This window comes from Typopeltis vanoorti, chromosome 9 (assembly GCF_054136105.1).
Source record: "Typopeltis vanoorti isolate ZY-2024b chromosome 9, IOZ_Tvanoo_1.0, whole genome shotgun sequence".
In the NCBI taxonomy this organism is placed as follows: Eukaryota; Metazoa; Arthropoda; class Arachnida; order Uropygi; family Thelyphonidae; genus Typopeltis; species Typopeltis vanoorti.
Window position 1 is genome coordinate 110781360 of NC_143557.1, and position 21019 is coordinate 110802378.

At 37.8% G+C, this 21019-nt stretch overlaps 1 protein-coding gene across 3 annotated transcripts in view; it reads left to right on the forward strand.

Annotated features, from left to right (window-relative positions):
- LOC150103422 (E3 ubiquitin-protein ligase MARCHF6) overlaps positions 1-21019 on the forward strand; it is a 271806-nt gene that overhangs the window by 170447 nt on the left and 80340 nt on the right. For 2 of the 3 annotated variants that reach the window (XM_090397403.1, XM_090397400.1), the window contains exon 16: positions 16819-17022. In XM_090397403.1, coding sequence (XP_090253529.1) covers positions 16819-17022 — 204 coding nt within the window. The remainder of the gene's footprint in view (positions 1-16818; positions 17023-21019) is intronic. The other variant, XM_090397402.1, reaches the window with a different exon arrangement.

The following is a 21019-nucleotide window of genomic DNA, read 5'->3' on the forward strand; positions in this document are numbered from 1 at the left end:
AATTCCTCTGCAATTCTCATTGAGTAATTTGACTTTCTGCCTTTCCACCTTTCATGGATATCTTCAATTTTCATGTCACCTTTTAGAGCACTCTTTTCTCCATTTTTTTTTAATCTTTTTCAGAAATGGAAAATGGTGAGGAGATCAGTGTCTAAAATGTTAATTTTGAAAGATCTTGAAAGTTGAATTAGAAGATAGTTGATCACTGCAAGGTTTGTTTGGATGTAGAAGAATGTTGTATGCAGAATTGTGGGTGGGATTTGAGGTTAGCAAGAGTCAATATATAGAAGGAAGAGTATGGGTGATAACCTGCCCAGGGTTTACTCAAGCATTGATGGATCATTTACAGCTTGTCATGATGGACGTCCATCATGACAAGCTGTAAATGACTAGACAGAAATATGACAACCCCACTCACAATTAATAACCATAACATGGTAGTTATTAATTATATGAAGAGCCAAAGGCTTCAATTCGGTGACCTAAACTTATTTAAGTTAAGGGATATTACATCCCATATTGTTTCATGCCGAATATAGTAAATATATAAAGTTCGGCGAGTCCAAGCGTAAGCAAATACCTGGATAGTGTTACAACTGACCCTTTAGGGAGTGCAACACTGAGGCAACTCATGGTAAGGGTGGAGCAAGCTCCGATCACTATTCTTGATATTTCCCCATAATGTGAAACCCAGCTCCTAGGATCTGTATTACTGTTCTACATTATGAGTGAGAGAAGGTCACTACCCAGACCGGTTTCAACCTTTATTGAGGTCTCATCATTGAGTAGGTAGACCTAGAAATACCAAGTTTGTAGCAAACAGAACTTACATATACCCTGCTATGAGAATTGCCAAGAAGGTGTCCTAATAAATTATTAATTATATGAAGAGCCAAAGGCTTCAATTCGGCGACCTAAACTTATTTAAGTTAAGGGACTCTTTGAGTTTCTTGTTCGGCTATGAAACAATATGGGATGTAATATCCCTTAACTTAAATAACATGGTAGTTTAGTAAGGTGTCCCACCAGACCTAATCAAATGTCAAGAGCAACCACCAGAATTCCTCAGAATCTCTATTTCTCTGTCCAAAAGTGAGCAATATTTGCTGTGAACAAGAATGGTGGATTATTTAGTGAAGAAGTTGATTGTTGATAACATTTACCATTGTTTTGGAAGAAGTGAAAACAATTAGAAGACAGTTGGATAGCTGACTTTTTATCTTCCTTTTCAAGGATGGGCTGGACACAGGGCCTGTTTTATCATTAGGCGAACCTAGGCAATCGCCTAGGGGCACTAAGACTTCGGAGCGCCAGATTTTGCTACATAGTTTGGGTTAAAATTAAACCTTCGAATAAAAAAAAAATTAAAAATCAAAACCAACACAAATGTATTGGTTTTTATTAATAAATTTTTCTAATGTTCATAATGATATTATTTTTATAAATATCCACATGTATAGGTGTGCTTGTGTGAGTATGACAAAACATACATATAGAGAGAGAGAGAGAGACAATGTATAGGGGTGCATACATTTTTTTTGCCTAGGAGAATCAGATACTCTCTGACTGGCCCTGGCTGGACATAGATTTGCTTCCTTGTTGGTAATAGATGTGGCACACATACAGGTATTGTGTAGGAACTGACATAGGATAGATGCTAATTTTGAGCGCAGTTGGTGGAGATCATACCACTATCTGACCAGGAGATGTAGGATGTTTGTGGTAAGTGATTTTTCGTGATAGTCTAAACAAGTTGTTTGGAAGAGAATGCCTGATGACTTATCTTTGGGTGATGTTAGCATGGTACAGTTTGGATGCAAGATGCAGAAGTATAAAAGGGAAAAAGCTGTCTTCATTAACTTAGCACTGGAATAGAAGGGGTCTTTTTTTTACAAGAGGCATTTTCTGCAAATTTTGTTGACCATTTTATTTATAGCATCATGTGTAGGTTGAAATCATGCAGAAGTCATATATTTCCCATATAGAAATAGTGTAAAGTATAACCTTATTATCAAAGTACTCTGGATTAGAGCTAGTTAATGAAACATACTAAGGCAATTAATGTGAAGTCACTAGCCTCTATATACAAGTAGCCTAGTCATGAAGATAATTCACATGCAAACTTTGATTGCTTACACTTGGATAAACGATTAAACAAAAATATAATTTCTTGTCATCTTTAATTCATAACCAAGAAAAATCTTTCATCGGTTTTGTGACTGTTAGTTTAATGATTTCTTTCATAACTCAAAGAATCTTGACTTAACTGTAGATCACAAAAATCCTCTCTCAAAAGAATCATAATAAGTGAATATGGAAACTTGGTAAAATTTAATGTTAGAGGGATTTAGACAGTAAAAAATCCAACAGAAAATAAATAACAAATATCCACCCTGAAAGAAAAGAAACTGCCAGTATTAATTTTTTTTAACAAAAAAAAAAAAAAAAAAAAAAAAGTTTCTATATCCACTTTACCAACATTCATGGCCTAAACAGCAATATAAAATGTGCACCACCACCACACACACACACACATCTACAGTCATCTAAACCAGAATTATTATTCCTAACAGACTCAACTGGCAATCTTTGCAAACCCTAGCTGGCAATAAAACTTGTGCTCCAGAATTAACACCTGTCCAGTATCACCTCTTCAATCTATCCTGTTCAACTAGCATTTACTCCATGGCATGGGAACAAGCTCATATCCAGCTCATCCCAATGAAAAGTAATAAAAATAAAAAACCAAGCTACCACCCAATCGCTCTTACTTCTATTCTCTCGAAAACGAAGGAGGTAATCGAAACCAACTCCTGCACCACTTAGAGCCCTACCATCTAATCAGGGATTGGCAATATGAATCAAAAGCATTTGATTAGGTCTGGCACAGGAGCCTACTTGGCAAACTGCCATCCTATGGTCTTCAATCCACACTCTGTCATGGTGGATGGTTTCCTCTCTTCTGATTTCTCAAGCATTGCAGGAGTACTCCGGAGATCTGTATTTTCAGACTTCATATCATCCATGACTTTGTTGATGATAGTACACTCAATTCCTCCTTTTCATTTGACAAATCTTTTAGTGGTCAGTTGTAAAACCCTCAAGAGCTACCATAATTAGTGTCCTGAACTCTAATCTCTTAGCTATATTTCATTGAGGCAAGGACAACCTTGTAGACTTCAATGCCACCAAAACTCAGTCCAGTCTGGTCTCTCGCAAGTAAGAGCTCACATCTCATCATGAAGCCATCACAATTCCTTCTTGGACTGACCTATACCTCCAGCCTTTCCTGGCACAAACACATTTCAATCATAGCTTCTGCAGAAACCAGAAAACTGTGTGTACTTTTCTGCCCAAGACACTACTTCACACCTTTACAACTGCTAACACTACACAAATCCCAAATTTGTCCAGCCATGGAATATTGTTTACATATTTTGTGTAGTGTACCAGAATACTCTAAGATTTCTCTATTCTATCCAGATAAGGGTAATCTAGTTAATTAAGGATCCCCTATCTTGCATATCCACTTCAATCCCTCTCCCATAGATGTTCTGTTCTACAGATATTTTCATAGACAGTGCTCTGGGGAATTGGCCACTATTATTCCTCCACTTTCCTCCAAAATCATAAGAGCAAGAGCTGCTGCTAACAACACTTTTAAAGTTCAGTTGAAACTCTTCAAACCAACTCCTCTTTCATTCTATTTACCTCTGCCATTTGGAACAGTCTCCACCACCACTCTGCCTTCTCCAAAGAATACTACCTTCTGTTGTTAAAAAAAAAAAAAAAAAAAAAAAAAAAACTCCTTTCACTCCTTTCTTCTTATTCTACTGCCCAGACATGCCTCCAATATGATATGCTAAAGGTCTTGTGACCTTTAGTGTTGGATCAATTGAAAAATAAAAAAATTGATTTTAAAACTCATGAAGCAGGAGTATGCAGTTTTAAGATGAAAGAATCATGTTCATGATTCTTTCATCTCAAAAGGAGTGCCCAGGCTCCTGAATTATAGTGAAGAATTGAGCATCACCTGCATTGTGTGTAAAGAGGAGGGGGAACTTGAAACTCTGCCCTGGAGACCAAAATTGGTGTTCACTGAGCTAAAAAATTTGCCTTCTTTGGAAGTTCTAGTTTCTTGAAAGAATTTCAAATATTTTTAGCATTTCTTTCTAGTTATGAAAAAGAATGGGAACTTTTGAAATGACAGTATTTGAAGTGCCAGAGCTCCATTTGGAAACAGGCCATGCTATAGGAAGTTAGGGTTGCCATCCTTCAGATGAAATGAGTCACAGAGTATATGATTGAAAAAACTAATGTATGGTGATTGAAGAAGGTGATATTGAAGTTTCTCGAAAAAATAGGCATAAGTGATGGCACTGAGGTTGGAACTAAGAACACACACATTTGTGCAATGGATCAGGAAGTTTTTTGGCAGTTTTCCTTCTTCTGCATTAACTTCTTTGATACTTTTAATAGGTATTGTTCAGGTAAGTTGAAATTAGAGAAACATGGAATATAGTCATGGATTTTTGACTGAGTTATTCACATAGTCTTTATGAAGCTGATCACATGGAGAATTTCATCAAATTCTGGTTCCCTTCAAAATTTGGATCTCGTCCTTGGATGTCTCTGAATAAAACAAAATTATACACCCTTTGCATTTCAACATGCAAAGGGTGTATGTTTAGATGCATTTTACAGAAAGCCTAAACTAGGGTATGATATCTACTGCTCTTGTATGTGCTGTTTCTGATTCTTTCTTTTTTTGAATAAGGGTATTTGTTGTGTAGAGTTTTCTGCTCTTACTAAATTTTATCAATCTTTTCTCCAGTTTCATTCCTTTGATCCAATCCATGTTTTTGAACTTCTGCTAGGTGTGAATTGCTTTCACCTACTTTAGTATTGAAGTTCTCCTATCAAAATTGTAAACAATGTGTAATTGCTCTTTAGTAGTTGGTGTAGTGTTTCATAAACTGCATCTGTGTGGTCTGATCTGAGGTTGGTGCATAAACTTGTATACCTCGATTTGTAGCATTTATTCTATGATAAGATTCTGCATTCCTGTTTGTGATGTATTTTCTTTCTTGTATTTGATAGTTTATAAATCAGGTAATTAAGGAAACCAGTTCCTCCCTGGGATCTTGGATTATCACCATAAATATAAATAGGCATCTGTTACTCAGTTGGTTTCAACACCCCTTGGCTGGAAAGACTTCTATTCAAATTCTGTCTGAGACACAAAGAATCTTTATCAGGTCTATTCAGCTGAAGTTTAGGTAGCCAGTCTCATATGGTAGTCAAAGAATTTTTAATCTTTAAAACTTGGATTTTTCATCCTGCAAAATAAGCAAACTTTCCTGAACAACAGACACAGTTGGCAGCCAATTTAATGCACCATATAGATAGGATTTAACCATGGTGCATGGTGGGAATGATGAACCACGAAGGAGAGAGGATTTTGGACTTTGCAGTAGTGTTTGATCTGGCAATTGTGAACTCCTTTTTCTGTAAGAGGGAAGTGGAAGGCAAAGCAGAAGTGGGACGAGTCAAGAGTGGAAGAGGACAGAGAGAAAGCGAGAAGCCAAGAGAGTTGTTGCACAGCTGAATGCCATGGCATATCAAGACCTTTATGATCAATTAGAAACAAAGGAAGGACAGAAAGATTTATCGATTGGCAAAATGTAGAAATAAGGCATCAAAGGACATCATACATGCAAGACAGATCAAAGACTCTGGAGGAAGGGTATTAAGGAAGGATGTGAATATAAGAAACAGATGGAGAATATACTTTGAAGGGTTTTGAATGAAGAAAATGCAAGGACTCACAGAGAAGATGAGAAGCCTTATGAGGGGATGGTGCAGAACATTAGTAGAGTGGAAGTGAAGGAGGCCATAAAGAGGATGAATGGAAAATCGGTGGGCCTGGCAGGATCTCAGTGGAGGCATGGAAGGCACTGGTGGGGGGGGGGAGGAATTAACCTGCTGTGAGACCTGTTAATAAAAGTTTGTCAACAGGAAAATATACCCGAGGAATGGAGGGAAAGTACTCTTGTCCTCATCTACAAGAGTAAAGGGGATGCACAAGACTCAGAATTACAGAGGAATAAAATTGATGTCCCACACAATGAAAATCCTGGAGAGGTTCTTGATGGAAGATTGAGGAAGGAGATGGAGATTGCAAAGGAGTAATTTGGCTTCATGCCTGGTCGATCGACGGCAGATGCTATCTTTAGGTTAAGACAGATGGTGGAAAAGTTTCAAGAGAAGCAACGGGAGCTACATCTGGTATTTATTGATCTGGAGAAAGCATATGATAGAGTGCCAAGGCATAAAGTCTGGATGTCTGAGGGAGACGAAGGTACCGTAGAAATATGTCAGCTGGTGCAGGAGATGTACAGAAATGCGAAGACAAAAGTTTGATAGCTGGCTTGCATCAAGGGTCAGCATCAAGTCCATTGCTGTTTAATATTGTGATGGAGGAGGTGAGAGAAGACGCGCCTTGGACTATGTTGTATGCAGATGACATCGTGCTGTGTGCAGAATCAAGAGAAGAAGTGGCAGCTAAACTGGAAAGTTGGAGGAAAGTACTGGAAGAGAGAGGTATGAGACTGAGCAGAAGTAAGACAGAGTATATGTTGCAAAGTGGATGTCAGCCAGGAGTCAGATCTAGAGCTGTAAGGAAATGTCATCAGGCAGGTCAGTGACTTTAGATACTTAGGTTCAACAATGAAAGAGGATGGTGAGGCTGAGAAGGAAGTGGGATGCAGGATTAAGGAACTGGAGAGAGAGAGAGAGATGGCTGGAGTGCTATGCGATAAGAGGGTGCCGATCAGTCTAAGAGGCAAAATCTACAGGACAGTAGTGAGACAGCTATGATGTATGCTATGGAAACTGTGGCCCTGAGGAAAAATAACTTCAGCAGGAGGGAGGTAGTGGAGATGAGAATGCTTAGGTGGATGTGCGGCGTGACCAGAATGGATTGTTTGAGAAATGACTATGTAAGGGGAATGGTGAAAGTTACGAACTTAGTAGTAAAGGTACAGGAGGCAAGGTTGAGATTTTGGTCATGTGATGAGGAGGGATGAAGAGTATGTGGGAAGAAAGGTCATGCAGATGGATGTGCAGGCAGCCAAAGAAGAGATGGAGGGAAATGGTAGAGGAGGACCTGAGGATGGAAGAACTTGGATGACAGGAGGTTGTGGAGGAGACTCACTACAAACAGTGACCCTACTTAAGTGGGAAAAGCTGCAGAAGAAGAAGTAGTAGATAGGATTTAACCATCCTGTCAGAGCATTAATTAAGTTTACAACAACAAGAGTTACTTGACTGTTACAGACCATTGAACTTAACAAGCAAGGGGAAATGGGATATGTAGATAAGCATCCTTCTTGAGATATACTACTTACACATTTCATCTTTTCTGCTTCTATTAGTTATTTTAGGCTTGTTTGTCATAGCGTGCACACACACACACAAAAACACATATATAATTTTCTATTATTATAATGCACTATTAGATTTTATATTTTTGGTTTGCCATTTTTTATCAAGAGAAGACCTTCCCAAAAGGTTAAAGCCTGATGTCTGTCATATGGTAGAGAGTGAAAGAATGTGGCCTTGGGTCTTCCATCCTCATTTATATAGTCCATATTTTTCATCATGTGTACATCATGGTCTAATCCTTTCTTACTGACTAGACTTTGTGGAATGTCAACCTACGATGGTGGTCTGAAAAGTTCTCGGCCTCGACCATAGATGGCAACACTATGTACCAACTTAGAAAAAAAAAAAAGCCAAGCCTTTTTTTTTTTTTTTTTCTAAGTTGGTACATGTGAAATTGCAAGTCAATCTATCAAGTAGTTTGTTTTATACAGCTGTCTGAAGCAAAAGTGTTGTCTGTGTCCCTTGAAATGGATAAAATTAAGTATCGTGCAGTTGTAAAATTCTTTGTAAAAGAAGGTTTAATGTCAAGAAAAATTCATTCAAAGTTCATAAAAGTTATGGGCACTCTTCTCCTTCATTTTCAATAATTAAGAAATGGGCTGCCGAGTTTAAACATGGCTGTACCAGCTTTGAAGATGATCCACGTGAAGGACATCCAAAAAGTGTAACAACACCAGAAATCATTGATCAAATGCACGATACGATATTGGATGACCAGCGAGTCAAAGTGCATGAAACTGTTGAGATTATAGGCATTTCAAAAGAACATGTAATATATTTTGCATGAAGAATTGCAAATGAAAAAGCTTTGCACAAGATGGGTGCCACTCTTGCTCACAGCAGATTCAAAAACACACTTGCATGAAAATCTCTGAACAGTACTTGGAGCATTTTAACAAGAATAAAATTGATCTTGTGCGTTGATTTATTACTATGGGTGAGACTTGGATTCACCGTTACACACCAGAATCCAAACAGCAGTCAAAACCATGGACAGAAGCCAGTTGTTCAGCACCAAAGAAGACAAAGTCAGTTCCATCAGCAGGAAAGGTCATGGCATTGGTGTTTGGGGATGCTAAGGGCATTTTGTTTATGAATTATCTTGAAATGGGCAAAACAATAACCGGGAAACATTCCAATCTTTTAACCAGACTAGACAAAAAAAATTCTTGAGAAAAGACCCGTTTTGCAGAAGAAAAAAATCATCTTTCATCAGGACAGTGCCTGCCCACAAAGGTGTTTTGGCAATGGGAAAATTAAAGGATCTGCACTATGAATTGTTGGAACATCCAACAATTCATAGTGAAAATCCAACATCCAAATAAAAATGCTGACCAGCGAGGAAGAACTTTAGTTTTAGGAAGAGATAGAAGTCAGAGGGAGCCAAATCTGGGGAACATTTTTCTTTGAATCAAGAGGTGATTGCAGCTGTAGAGAGGTATTTTGCAGATCTTACTGAGCACCACTACAGACTGGATAATGGTGATGGAGCATCGCTGGAATAAATGTATTAGTCTTAGGGGAGATTATGTTGAAAAATAAAAATAATTTTGAAATTATAAATTCATTTTTTTATTGTTAGGCCGAGAATTTTTCAGACCATCCTCATACTTAAGAAAATACCTTGGATAGAAGGCAGGAAAGATGAATTCGTAGCCCTCAGATACTCTGTTAGCACTGGAGAGAGCAAGATGAAAGAATGAAAAGGAGTAGAAAACAGTTTACAGATTATATAACAGATGTATATTATTTGAAGGCTTGGACCATCATCCAGGTTCCTTGGCTTTGCCACTCTATTGTTGATGTTGTGATATGGAAATATTCTAACTCACTCTGCTACTGCTGCTGGTTTTTAATAATGCTCTCTTGGGTCTTGAAAGTAGTAAGCTTCACTATCTGTGTAGTTTGATTTGCTTTGTTTTATGACAAATAATAGATTTACAATTCAATAACAGACTAGAATATTTTCTTCATTGTGAAATATCAGCAATTTTCCTCAATCTCATTCTTAATTTTTTTTTTCATGCTTCCATCAGCTCTGTTTTTTTTAGACCTCTTTGAGCCAATTGCAGTGTGAACACTGTAGCGGCTTAAATACCTAAGTGCACACAAAATTCTCTATGCTTGCAAGTGCTACAGTGACCAGGGTGACCAAAGCAATAAAATCAAAGATAAAAAAAAAAAATTATGATGATGTAATGAAGTGGTGTTCAACCTTTTTTACTATGCGAGCTACTTTTCTATAAAAAGTTATTCGGCAATCTACTCTCTTATAAGTTATTCGGCAATCTACTCTCTTATATATAAGTTATTTGGCAATCTACTCTCTTATATAGATCACTATCCAACCTGATATCTGATTACGTGCAAATAAACAACTAAAAAAAAAATCCACGACTAAAAACTTCTGTTTTTAGTTGTGGATTATATTGTAATAAAATGTTTATTTCTCTATTTTGGAAAACCAAAGTTAGATTAGAAAAAACAACAGATTGATTACAAACTCACAAGTTACAGGAAATGCTGGTTGATTTAAAAAAAAAAAAAAAAAAAAGTTAATGTGAAATTTGGCATTGTTTGGACCTCGCAATATTTTCATAGTCAAGTTGATATGAAGAAATGGCCAATCGCAGACAATCATCCAAATGATCATTTGTAATTTGGTTTCTTAATTGATTTTTTTTATGACGGTTATATTTGAACAAGCAGATTCTGACAAGTATGTCGCTCCGAAACACGACAGAATTTTTCGTGCAATATCAGTTAATATTGAGAATTTTTCATGTGCATACTTCCAGATGACTTCATTATTGATTTTAAATGTAAACTATTCTGAATGTTTATTATCTCAAGTTCTACTTCAGCTTGGTTTATATCAAACAGCCCACTAATTTTATTTGAAATTTCTGTGATGTTTAAGTTTTCTTGAAATGGATTATTGATAAAAGATACAATCATTTCAGTTTTATTAAAGTCTTTAAATCTTGAATTTATTTCTTCCTCAACTAATTCTATTTCACGAATAAATTATTTTAAATCATAGCGAAGCATTTCTTGATTTTGTTAAAAAAAAATTTTGATAAATATGGGAGATGTCTAAATTCGCGGTCATTTATATTTTTCTTTAATAAAAGTAAGTATTGTTGGAAAGTTTTTATTGAACTTAGCATGTCAATTAAATTTTTATCTCTACGTTGTAACTCTAAATTTAAATAGCTTAATTTCGTGCAGAAATCTACTTAAAATGATAAGTGTAACAACCATCTTTTATCACTCAATTGTGGATAAATATCTCCTTTTTCATCAAGAAAATTTTTATATCGTTAATTAATACAAGAAATCTTTCTAAAAATTGACTTCTACTGAGCCAGCGAACATTATTATACAACAGAAGTTCCCTATCATCATCTGCCTGTAATTTAAATAACCGCCGTTGCAAGGCTTTTCCTCGAACAGAATTTACAATTTTAGACGTAATATCCAAAACATCTTTTGTGTTTAATCTTTTACTACACAGTACTTGTTGGTGAATAATACAGTGGTATGTTAAAAAATTTGGATATTTGTCATAGTTTTTACATAATGAAATGAAGCCTGATTTATTACCTATCATTGCACCATCAGGTAATAGACACAAGTTTAAAAAGTGAAAGTTTGTGTTGTTTCACAAATTCATCAAATGCCGAAAAAATGTCTTCTCCCCTAGTCCTTCCCAATAATGGTATAATTTTCAAAAGTTCTTCTTTACTTGAATAATCTTGAAATACCATGCGAATAAATACCATTAACTGAGCAATATCAGTGAAGTCGTTTGATTCATCAAATTGTAATGAAAACACAACACACTGGTGAATGTCTGACATTAACCTGGCTTGGAAACTTTTCTCCGGCAATTGGAACTCTTCCTTTCGGCAATTTGAAACCTGTGGCCTAAAAGTAGTCTCTCTCTAGCAACATCTCGAACCGAGAAGCTCCTTTTTTGGAAGCGAGAAACTCCTCTCTCTCAAGCAACGTGGATCCAGGCAGTCTCTCTGACGGCGACTCTGGACCGGGCGGCCTCTTCTCTGACAGCAATTCTGGAACCGGGACCCCTTCTGCTTGCTTCAGTCCCTTTTTATTAGGCTTCCTCTGAGACCTCTCATGAAGTTTGGCAACCCCCAAAGAATCGGTATGAGTCTTTCATCTTAAGTTTCAAGTTCAGCATGCCTTTTGTTCTCCTCCGCTTTCTTTTGATTGTAAGTTGCCGGCCATCGGAAAGTTGTTTGAACTCTTTCTGACTGACTTCAGAGATGTTTACACTTAGAGCCTGCGAGCCTTTCTCATACATACAAGTTTCAATAACAATCTTTCTAATGCTGCCATGTACAGCTTCGGCAACAAAAACATTGCCTTTGTTTTTAACACTCTAACATATTCTTATTAAAGTAGTATATACAGTTAGCTTCAAAAGAGTTATTTACAAAAACATCTAATACAAACTATACCGAGACAAACAAAATTTATTTTTTTACAATATTCACATGGGACTTAACCTAAGTAAAAAATCGATGTAATGTGCTTTGGAATATTTAATATTTAAGCTACAGTCGCGTTTTTTCACTTTGCTTATAATTGTATTCACTCAGCTCGCTGAGTGAATACAATTATACTTTGACTTTCACTGATCCAAATTAATTCATTTACCCGGACTTATAAGAAAATTACTGATTTGACAATTTTAACGAAAAATAAATAAACAATAGCAATACACTTAAAGCAAATTAAAAAATACAAAATAATGATAAATAAAATATTATGTTTTCAGTTTTAATTAAATTTGTAAGTAAGGGGGAATACACGAGATCGACACAAAATCGCTCCTCAATCACAATCGACGGGTTGAACACCCCTGATTTAATGGATAAAAGAAAAGATAAATCGGGTTGTTACCATCTTGGGTTTGGCACAAAGATTTGAAAGATAATTGGTTAGTCGGCTGTTTCAGAGAAATCCAGGAAGTAATCTGTTCACTTGGTACTCTTTTATAGAAAGCATAGCTTGATTTCACACATTTCAAAATCACTGATTTTATCCTGTAGCACCACTGATCTCAGTATTTCAGTAGTTGACAATTTATCACTATGAAACAGTTATATACACTGAGTGGCCACTTTATGGAAACACTTCCCCATTAGGAAAATAGACCATTCCTGAAGACCATTGGGTCAACGTGGCTGCAGTTTACTATATAAATAAGACAGATAAGCACATGACAGTTCTGTTTTTTTTTGCATTTGATGCATCAGAATGGGTAAAAGACATGACCTAAGTGACTTTGAGTGGGTATGATTGTTGCTGCCAAACATGCTAGTACCAGTATCACATCAATGCCTGCTCTTCTGGGCTTTTCTTGCACAACAGTATTTAGGATGCACCAAGAATGGTATAATAACCAGACATCTTCAAGCCAGTGGCAGTCCTGTGGATGGAAACAGCTCATTGATGTGCAGAGTCAGAGAAGAATGGCAAGGATATAAGGACCATAACACCAGTCAGATCACCGCTCACTACAATAGTGGTGGTCAGATCATCATCTCAGAGTGCACAATTCATCGTACAATATTCATGGATGGGGTACAGGAGCAAACGACCATCCAAGGTCCCAATACCGTCAACTAAGAACAGGAAGATACAGCTTCATTGGACACATAATCAACACTGGGCACCAGATGACTGGAATAATGTAAATGTTGCCTGGTCTGACGAGTCCCGGTTTGTACTGTATCGTGCTGATGGCAGAACCAGAATGTGATGGCAACAATATGAGGTCATGGACCGTTTTTGCAATTAGTAACTGCTCAGGCTAGTGGCAGGGATGTAACAGTATGGGGGAATGTTTTCTTGGCACACATTAGGTCACCCTATAACAGTTGAACACAATCTGAATGCCACAGCCTATCTTAACATCATCCCTGATCATGTTCACCCATTCATGGCTGCAGTTTACCCATTGTTAAATTGGTACTTCCAACAAGACAGTGTACATGCAACAATGTGCATAGTGTGTTGAAGTGGTTTGAGGAACATGACAGCAAATTTCTTTTACTTCAATGGCCCTCTCAATCTCCAGACCTCAGCCCATCTCTGGGATGAGGTAGAACGAGCAGTTCACAGCAATGTCCCACCATCTAACTTGCAACAATTGGGCAAAGCCATTGTGACAGGGGACAAACATTCCCAGGGGAATGTTTTAGACACCCAGTTGAATCAATGCCTCAGAGAATGAATATGTTCTTAAGGCAAAAGCCCACTTTTTATTAAATGCTGTTGGCACTTCAGTGTGTATTATATGAACTCTTTCACATTCTGTTACTCAAGATGGAACTGCTTTTGTTTAAATCTTGTGCATATATGATTTTCTTCACTCACTTTTCACTTTAATAAAACGAATAGATGTTTGAGTTGGCTAAATAATATGGTAAAAACTCCCAGTTTTTCTTGATTATATATTCCTCTTAAACAAGTGAGTAGAAAGAGTTATATGCTTTTTGGTTATAGTGCAGTACAAGCATATCCCCAGTCATATGACGTAAGGTTCCTGACCCACCACCGTCATATAGTATACCCCAATTGTTCTGAAAGTTTGCGCTCCAGGACTGACCCCTATCCGTCACCTATATATACTCTCCTACTCCACTGAAATCTATCCCACAAACTGGAAATTGGCCTATATCCAGCCCATCCCCAAGAAGGGTGACAAGTCACTGCCATCCAATTACCGTCCTATCTTGCTTACCTCAGGCCTGTCGAAGGTAATGGAAAAAATCATCAATTCCCAACTCCTACCCTACACCATCTTGAAGACACTCGCCAAATAAATGACCGCCAGTATGGATTCCGCCACTGCCGATCAACAGGAGATCTGCTCACATACGTCACCCATCTCTGGACGAAGGCAATGGAGAGGTTTGGCGAATCTCAAGTGGGTGCATAGATATCTCCAAAGCCTTTGACCGGGTCTGACGCAAAGGCCTACTAGGCAAACTACCCTCATTCGGTCTGACCCAGGGCTTCTGTAGGTGGATCACTTTTCTGTGTGGACACACACACTGTGTGTGATGGTGGATGGCTCCCTATCCTCTCACCACTCAATTAATGCTGGGGTCCAACAAGGTTCTGTCCTCTCATCAACCCTCTTCCTGCTATATATCAATGACCTACTGCAATTGACCTCCAACCCAATACACAGTTTTGCAGACGACAGCACACTACACTCTTCGCTTGCATTTGATAAGCCTTACCCTACACAACTCACCTCAACCTACAGAACATCAACCACCATGACCCTCAACTCCGATCTCCAAGCCATCCTCCAATAGGGTTCAGATAACCTCATAAATTTCAATGCCAATAAAACCCAGTTCTGTACTATTTCCCATTTCCCATAAAAAGAACCATTTTTTCCCAATATCCTTTTTAATGATACCCAATTCTCCAGACAGTTTGAGATCTCACTCCTTGGAATCACTCTCACATCAAACCTCTCCTGGCATAAACATATCTCAAACATTGCATCCTCATCCTCAAAAAAACTAGGATTCCTCTTTCACTCAAGACGTTACTTCACCCCCGAACAGCTATTAACATTACAAGTCACAAATCTGCCCAACTATTAATACTGCTCTCACATATGGGGTGGGGCCCCAAAAAGTTCTCTCAAAATGCTTGACTCAATACAGAGGAGAGCAATTAGACTTATCAATGATCCATCCCCCAACTCCCTCTTTCACACAGATGTATGGTCTCTGCAGTATGTATATTCTACAAATATTTCCATGGGAAATGCTCATCAGAAATATCATCAATAATTCCTCCGCTCAGTACTAAGCTCATTGGAACACGTACAGCTGCTGCACAACATCTCTCCACAGTTCACCTAGAAACAAACAGAACAAGTTTCTTTTCCTTCATCCCTTCAACTGCTGCACTGTGGAACAGTCTCCCACCTGCTGTGTTTCCCAAGGAATACAATTTAAAGTCATTCAAATCAAATGTAAATAAATTCCTCCTTTCCCAACCCACCACCAATGCACGGTACTAATGTACTATAGGTTGACTAAACAACCTCCTGTGTATGGGCTCAACATAAAAACAAAACAAAAACCACTGAATTTTTTATACTTGTAAATGCATGTAATGGTTTAATAACATTTTTATAGTGAAAGTTGGAGTAAATAAATAATATGACAAACTCTCAGCTGTCTTGATTATATATTTTCTTTAAAGAAGTGAGGTGTAAAATGTGTACTTTTTGGTTATAGTACAGTACAGGCTAGGTTCTCCCCAGGATCTTTTGAATGGGCAAACCGCCCGGCTGGTTTTACTGACCACCAAGCTAATGTTGTGAATTGACATGGCCAAATAATGAGCAAGAATGAAAAAATAATTTTTGTATGCCTGGCTAATGTTTCATTCCTCCCGGCTGGTAAAAAATTCTGGGGAGAACACTGACAGGTATACACCAATCATATGACACATTAGGTTCCAGACCACCATTGTATAGCAAATTACTGCCTTTTTTCATTTGTATATGCATAAATGACATAATGCATTCATTTACATCTGATATGCAAAAAATGAAAAACTTAAAATAATTTTCATAAACAAAAAAGTTCTAAATACCTTGGCATAAGGGAACATGTCACCCAGTTTGGTCATCAATCTGCACCATTTAAAGTTTCTCCATTTTCTAAGATTGTCATAGTTGCTGATAACTATAGTATTATCTAATGTAGCACTTTTCACTTCACTTAGAACTTTGTCTTTATTTTTAACAACTGTGACAATGGTAGTGCAAGTTAAGTTTAGCCAGCAGCCTATCTCATTGTTCAGTACACCATCACTAAATTTAATAATCTTAATCTAGAATGCAATATGATATGCTCATGCATCTTCTGCTTTTCACTGTTTTCACCCTTACTTTGAATTTTATCTGCCATTATTAACAAAATAAAATAACAGTTATAAACAGTTTATAATTTGCAGTAAAACACCGAAACATAGATCGTGAGAAATGACATCATAAATAAATAGAGTTCATGAATGCTGCGCGTTGCCTTATCATTAAACCATTGTATAAGTGAATCATCATAAAGCAAAGTGTTGAAAGGCAAGGTATTACTGTACTAGTCTGCTCATTGTGGATTGCTAAGCTTTAGCCTTGTTGTTTAATTAACTGATAATTGAAAAACGTTTTTTTTTTCATTTATTTCAGAAAGAAAACAATTTCTCTCTCTCTCTGTTCTTTTGTAATATTATTCTCTGTAACTCCATAATTCCCATTATATTTGAATGTTGTTTAAAGTACATTACTGCTAAATAGCATTTTCTTAGACACAGGTCATTGAGCCACCAGAGGTACAGGTTCCTGCTCCTCCTTTTCCACCACCTCCACCAGCTCCTGCTCAAAATGAGCAACCAGCAGAGCAAGAAAATTTCCAGCCCGGTCCACTTGCTGCTGCCCATCAAGCTCTATTACATGGCAATGGCCCAACTGGATTCCAGCCATACAAACGACCTCGTTTTTTTGCTCTGAAGGTATTGATATATTCTTAATTAGTATGTTTTTACCTAATATAATATGTATTGTCTACTAAACAAGGTTTATTGTATGTATGGATTTGTTAATTGTCTCCTTTAAAGATGTACACAGATAAAGTTTTCTGTCTTCACAGAAAACTGATTTTTGAACAAAAAATGAAACCAGTATCTAATGGAATCCTGTGATGATAATTTTCTGTAAAACTAAAAAGAGAATTCTGTGTGTTAATCTAAAGCATTAAAAAGAAAAAGTTCAATGTACAATACTTTAACAATGACACTGTCACTGCTGCTGTCATCTCTGGTTTGGTTGGCAAATGAATAGTTTATTCACTCTCTAACATACCTGTCAGTTGTTGAATCATCCCACTGTGATGATTAATGGTAATGATAAATGAGCTTGCAGTGATTTAAAAATTGTTTGATTTCCAGTGCAGAGTTACTTGATTATCTAACTCTTAGTCTGTCTACAGTGGTAATGTATTATGATTTACTTTATGGTAATACAGAAACCTCATCTCAAATTTTTATAGATTAAATAATTTCATGTAACTGCCGTAAAGCAATGAACATTCTACACACCTTACCCTCCACCTGCTAAGGTGCTGACAGATATCTGTTGCTTTGTTTGTACAGGGTCAAAATCAAGTTTTGATAAGATCAAAACTTGACTATAGGTCCCAAGTCTGTGTTTCTGCCAGGAAGAGTATGCTGTGATGGCTAATCCCTATTCACCATCAGAATTACAACTGGTGCATTTGACATCGCCTATTTCTAATTTGTACATCAAGGCAAATGAATCATATTTGCCTGTTCAAAGTAAATAGCTGCCTCAATTTACATTGAATGCAACAAAATTAAAAATCCCAATTGAAGACCCAACTGTTGCTAAGGAGCTCATAGCAACCCTGGATAAAAACAGAAAGGAAAGATGGATCTCAACCATCCATGAACTCGATTTCACCACATCTAGCCAGAAAAGCTTGTCACTTCTGAGAAAATCAGGTGGAGCAGAACCAACAACACACAAAACAACAGAGATAACTCCTGATCAAATAGCTAATCATTTATTGAAAACCTCCACGATACATCCCAGCTCTATCAGGAAAATTACTGTGCAATCTTTTATTAGGCAAATCCTGAAGACGGGACCCAAGCTTCCTGAACTTGTACACCCGGTATCTCGGGAAGAGGTACAGGTAGCCTTAAAACTCACCAAGGCTACAGGAGTGGATCGTATTCTCCCTGAGTTTCTAAAACATCTCTGTCAATAAGGCCAAACATGGCTGGCCGCCCTTTTCTCAGAAATTATAATGACTGGTAAACTACCAAATCTGTGGTGGGAAGCCAAAATAATTGCCGTGCCCAAATCAGGGAAAGATCCAAATGATGTGAAAAATCTACGACCTATCTCCTTGCTTTGCTCCACCTTTAAGCTCTTTGAAAGAATTCTCCTTAAAAGAATTTCACCACTCATCGAAAGAGCACTCCCAATTGAACAAGTTGGCTTCAGGCCAGGAAGGCGTTGCTGTGACCAGGTCCTGGCCCTGACAACTCAAATTGAAGCAGGCTTCCAGAAGAAACTTAAATCTGGGGCCACTTTCATTGACCTAACATCAGCTTATGACAGTCTGGATTAGGGCCTCCTAAAGCTAGGAAATATAAGGTGCAAAAAACCTTTCCAGCTTTTTGAATCCATTCTCTCCAAAAGAGAGATCTGGGTCCATATTGGTGGAAAAAAGAGCAGGCCCAGATTCCTCCACAACGGTCTCCCTCAGGGCTCTGTGTTATCCCCTTTATTTTTTAACATCTATGTGTATGACTTACCACATACCAGTTCAAGCAAGTGTATGTACGCTGATGACCTAGCGATCCTACATCAATCTACCTCCTTTGCCAACCTGGAATCAACCTTGAACACAGACCTGAACATCCTGGAAGGGTACTTGAAGCGAAATCCAACAAAAACTGTGTCCACAGTATTTCACCTGAACAGTGCAGAGGCGAATCGACACCCCAACCTTTCTTTCTATGGCAAATGGTAGAACACAAGCCTCAACCAAAATACCTTGGAGTGAACCTGGACAGAAGCTTAACCTATAAAAGGCACATCACTAACCTGTCCAACAAAATTAAAATGAGAAATGATATCATTTCAAGACTTGCTGGAACAACCTGGGGTTGTGGTGCAGCCCTCACATTCTCTGCAGCAGAATATTGTGCTCCTGTCTGGGAAAGAATTGCACACACTAACATTATAGACACCCAGCTAAACTCTACCATGCGCACAATTAGTGGAACAGTAAGAAGCACCCCTCTCTCTTGGCTGCCTGTCCTATCTAACATTGCTCCACCAAACATACAGAGAAAACAAGCCTCGATTAGAGAATAAATCCACCTAGTCTTTGCCTAAAACCTAGAAAGCTTCTCTGGTCCATGGGTGAACTCTCTTCAGCTGCCCTGCCATCAACACCTGACATGTGGAGAGAATACTGGTCCAACAATCTCCCAACAAACGGCTTCCTGGTAGAAGATCCTTGTGCTCTGCAGCCTGGTTTTGCTCTTCCTAGGAAGATTTAGGCATCAATCAACAGGATCAGAACTAACCAGGGCAGATGTGGCTACCTACTGCATAAATGAAGACTATCAGACCACTTTTATTGTGATTGTTCTTCCATGGCTCAGGTGATTGCACAAAATTTAAACGACTGCTCAAGGCACCAATTTCACGATTGTGGCCTACAGGATATCCACAAGGTGACGGATGAGGCCTTGGATTGGCTTTCCAGACTGGACATCAAGGCAAATGAATCACCTTTTCCTGTTCAAAGTAAATAGCTGTCTCAATTTACATTGAATGCAACAAAATTAAAAATCCCTGCCAGACCACTCCATGTGGCCAACTATTTTTCACCCACAATGGGAGAATCTTTACAACTCGACAGACTGCCAAAAGCCCTTTGATTTGGATTAAATCTCTCCTACAAGCTCTAGAAATAGTAGTAGACAACATAGCTCAGATGCCACCAAACTCACTTCCACCATGGCAATCATACATGCCAGCGTGCAGCTTTTCTTTTAGTAAGCTACTAATACTTTCCAATCCTGTTGTCATTGACCAACAGGTCTTTGAAGTCCATAGAACCGAATACTCTGATTTTGTGCCTGTCTACACAGACTGCTCAAAATCAGGAGACCTAGTGGGCTCTTCTGCCATCTTTCAAGACAACATTATATCTGCATAATTCCCACTAGAATAACTTTACAGCAGAGATCTATGCGATAGAGCTTGCACTGAAATACATCAGATTCCACCGCTAACAAAGGTACATAATATATGTACCTTTATTCGCATAGTTCTCTTCAGGCAATAAGAAGTCTAAAGCTGCAGACTTTAAATGCTCTCTATAAATCGACGCCTCTTTTAGTTATGGAAACTACACTTAGATGTATGCTTTTGTTGGATTCCAAGCCATGTTGGGATTAAGGAAAACAAGGCTGTAGATACTTCAGCAACATCTGCTTGTCTCAGACATTGACCATCTGCCTGTACCATTCAGATATTAGACAAAAACTCCTATTCCAATGGAAACTATCTTGTAATGGGGGGCTAATAATAAACTTTATGAAATTAAGCCTGAAATTAAATTATGGCAGTAATGCATGTGCAAGGTTCGAACTGGGGAGTTGTTCTTACTCGGCTCTACATAGGTCATTGTCATCCCACCCACTCCTTTCTTCTGAGGAGTGGTGATGTGCCTGTGTGCAAGTTTTGCGATTCTGAACTATCAATCACTTTATAGTTATTTTAGAGATTTTTTTAAAAAAAAAAACTTTGGATTTATGTACATTTTATTAATTTTAATATTTTTTATACATTTTACATCTGTTTTATACAGTCATACCCCGACTTACGCGAATCCGGAGTTACGCGGTTTCTTATATGTACGTATTCCCGTCCCGCTTCATGCCTTACCACTAGTCGTATCTTTCA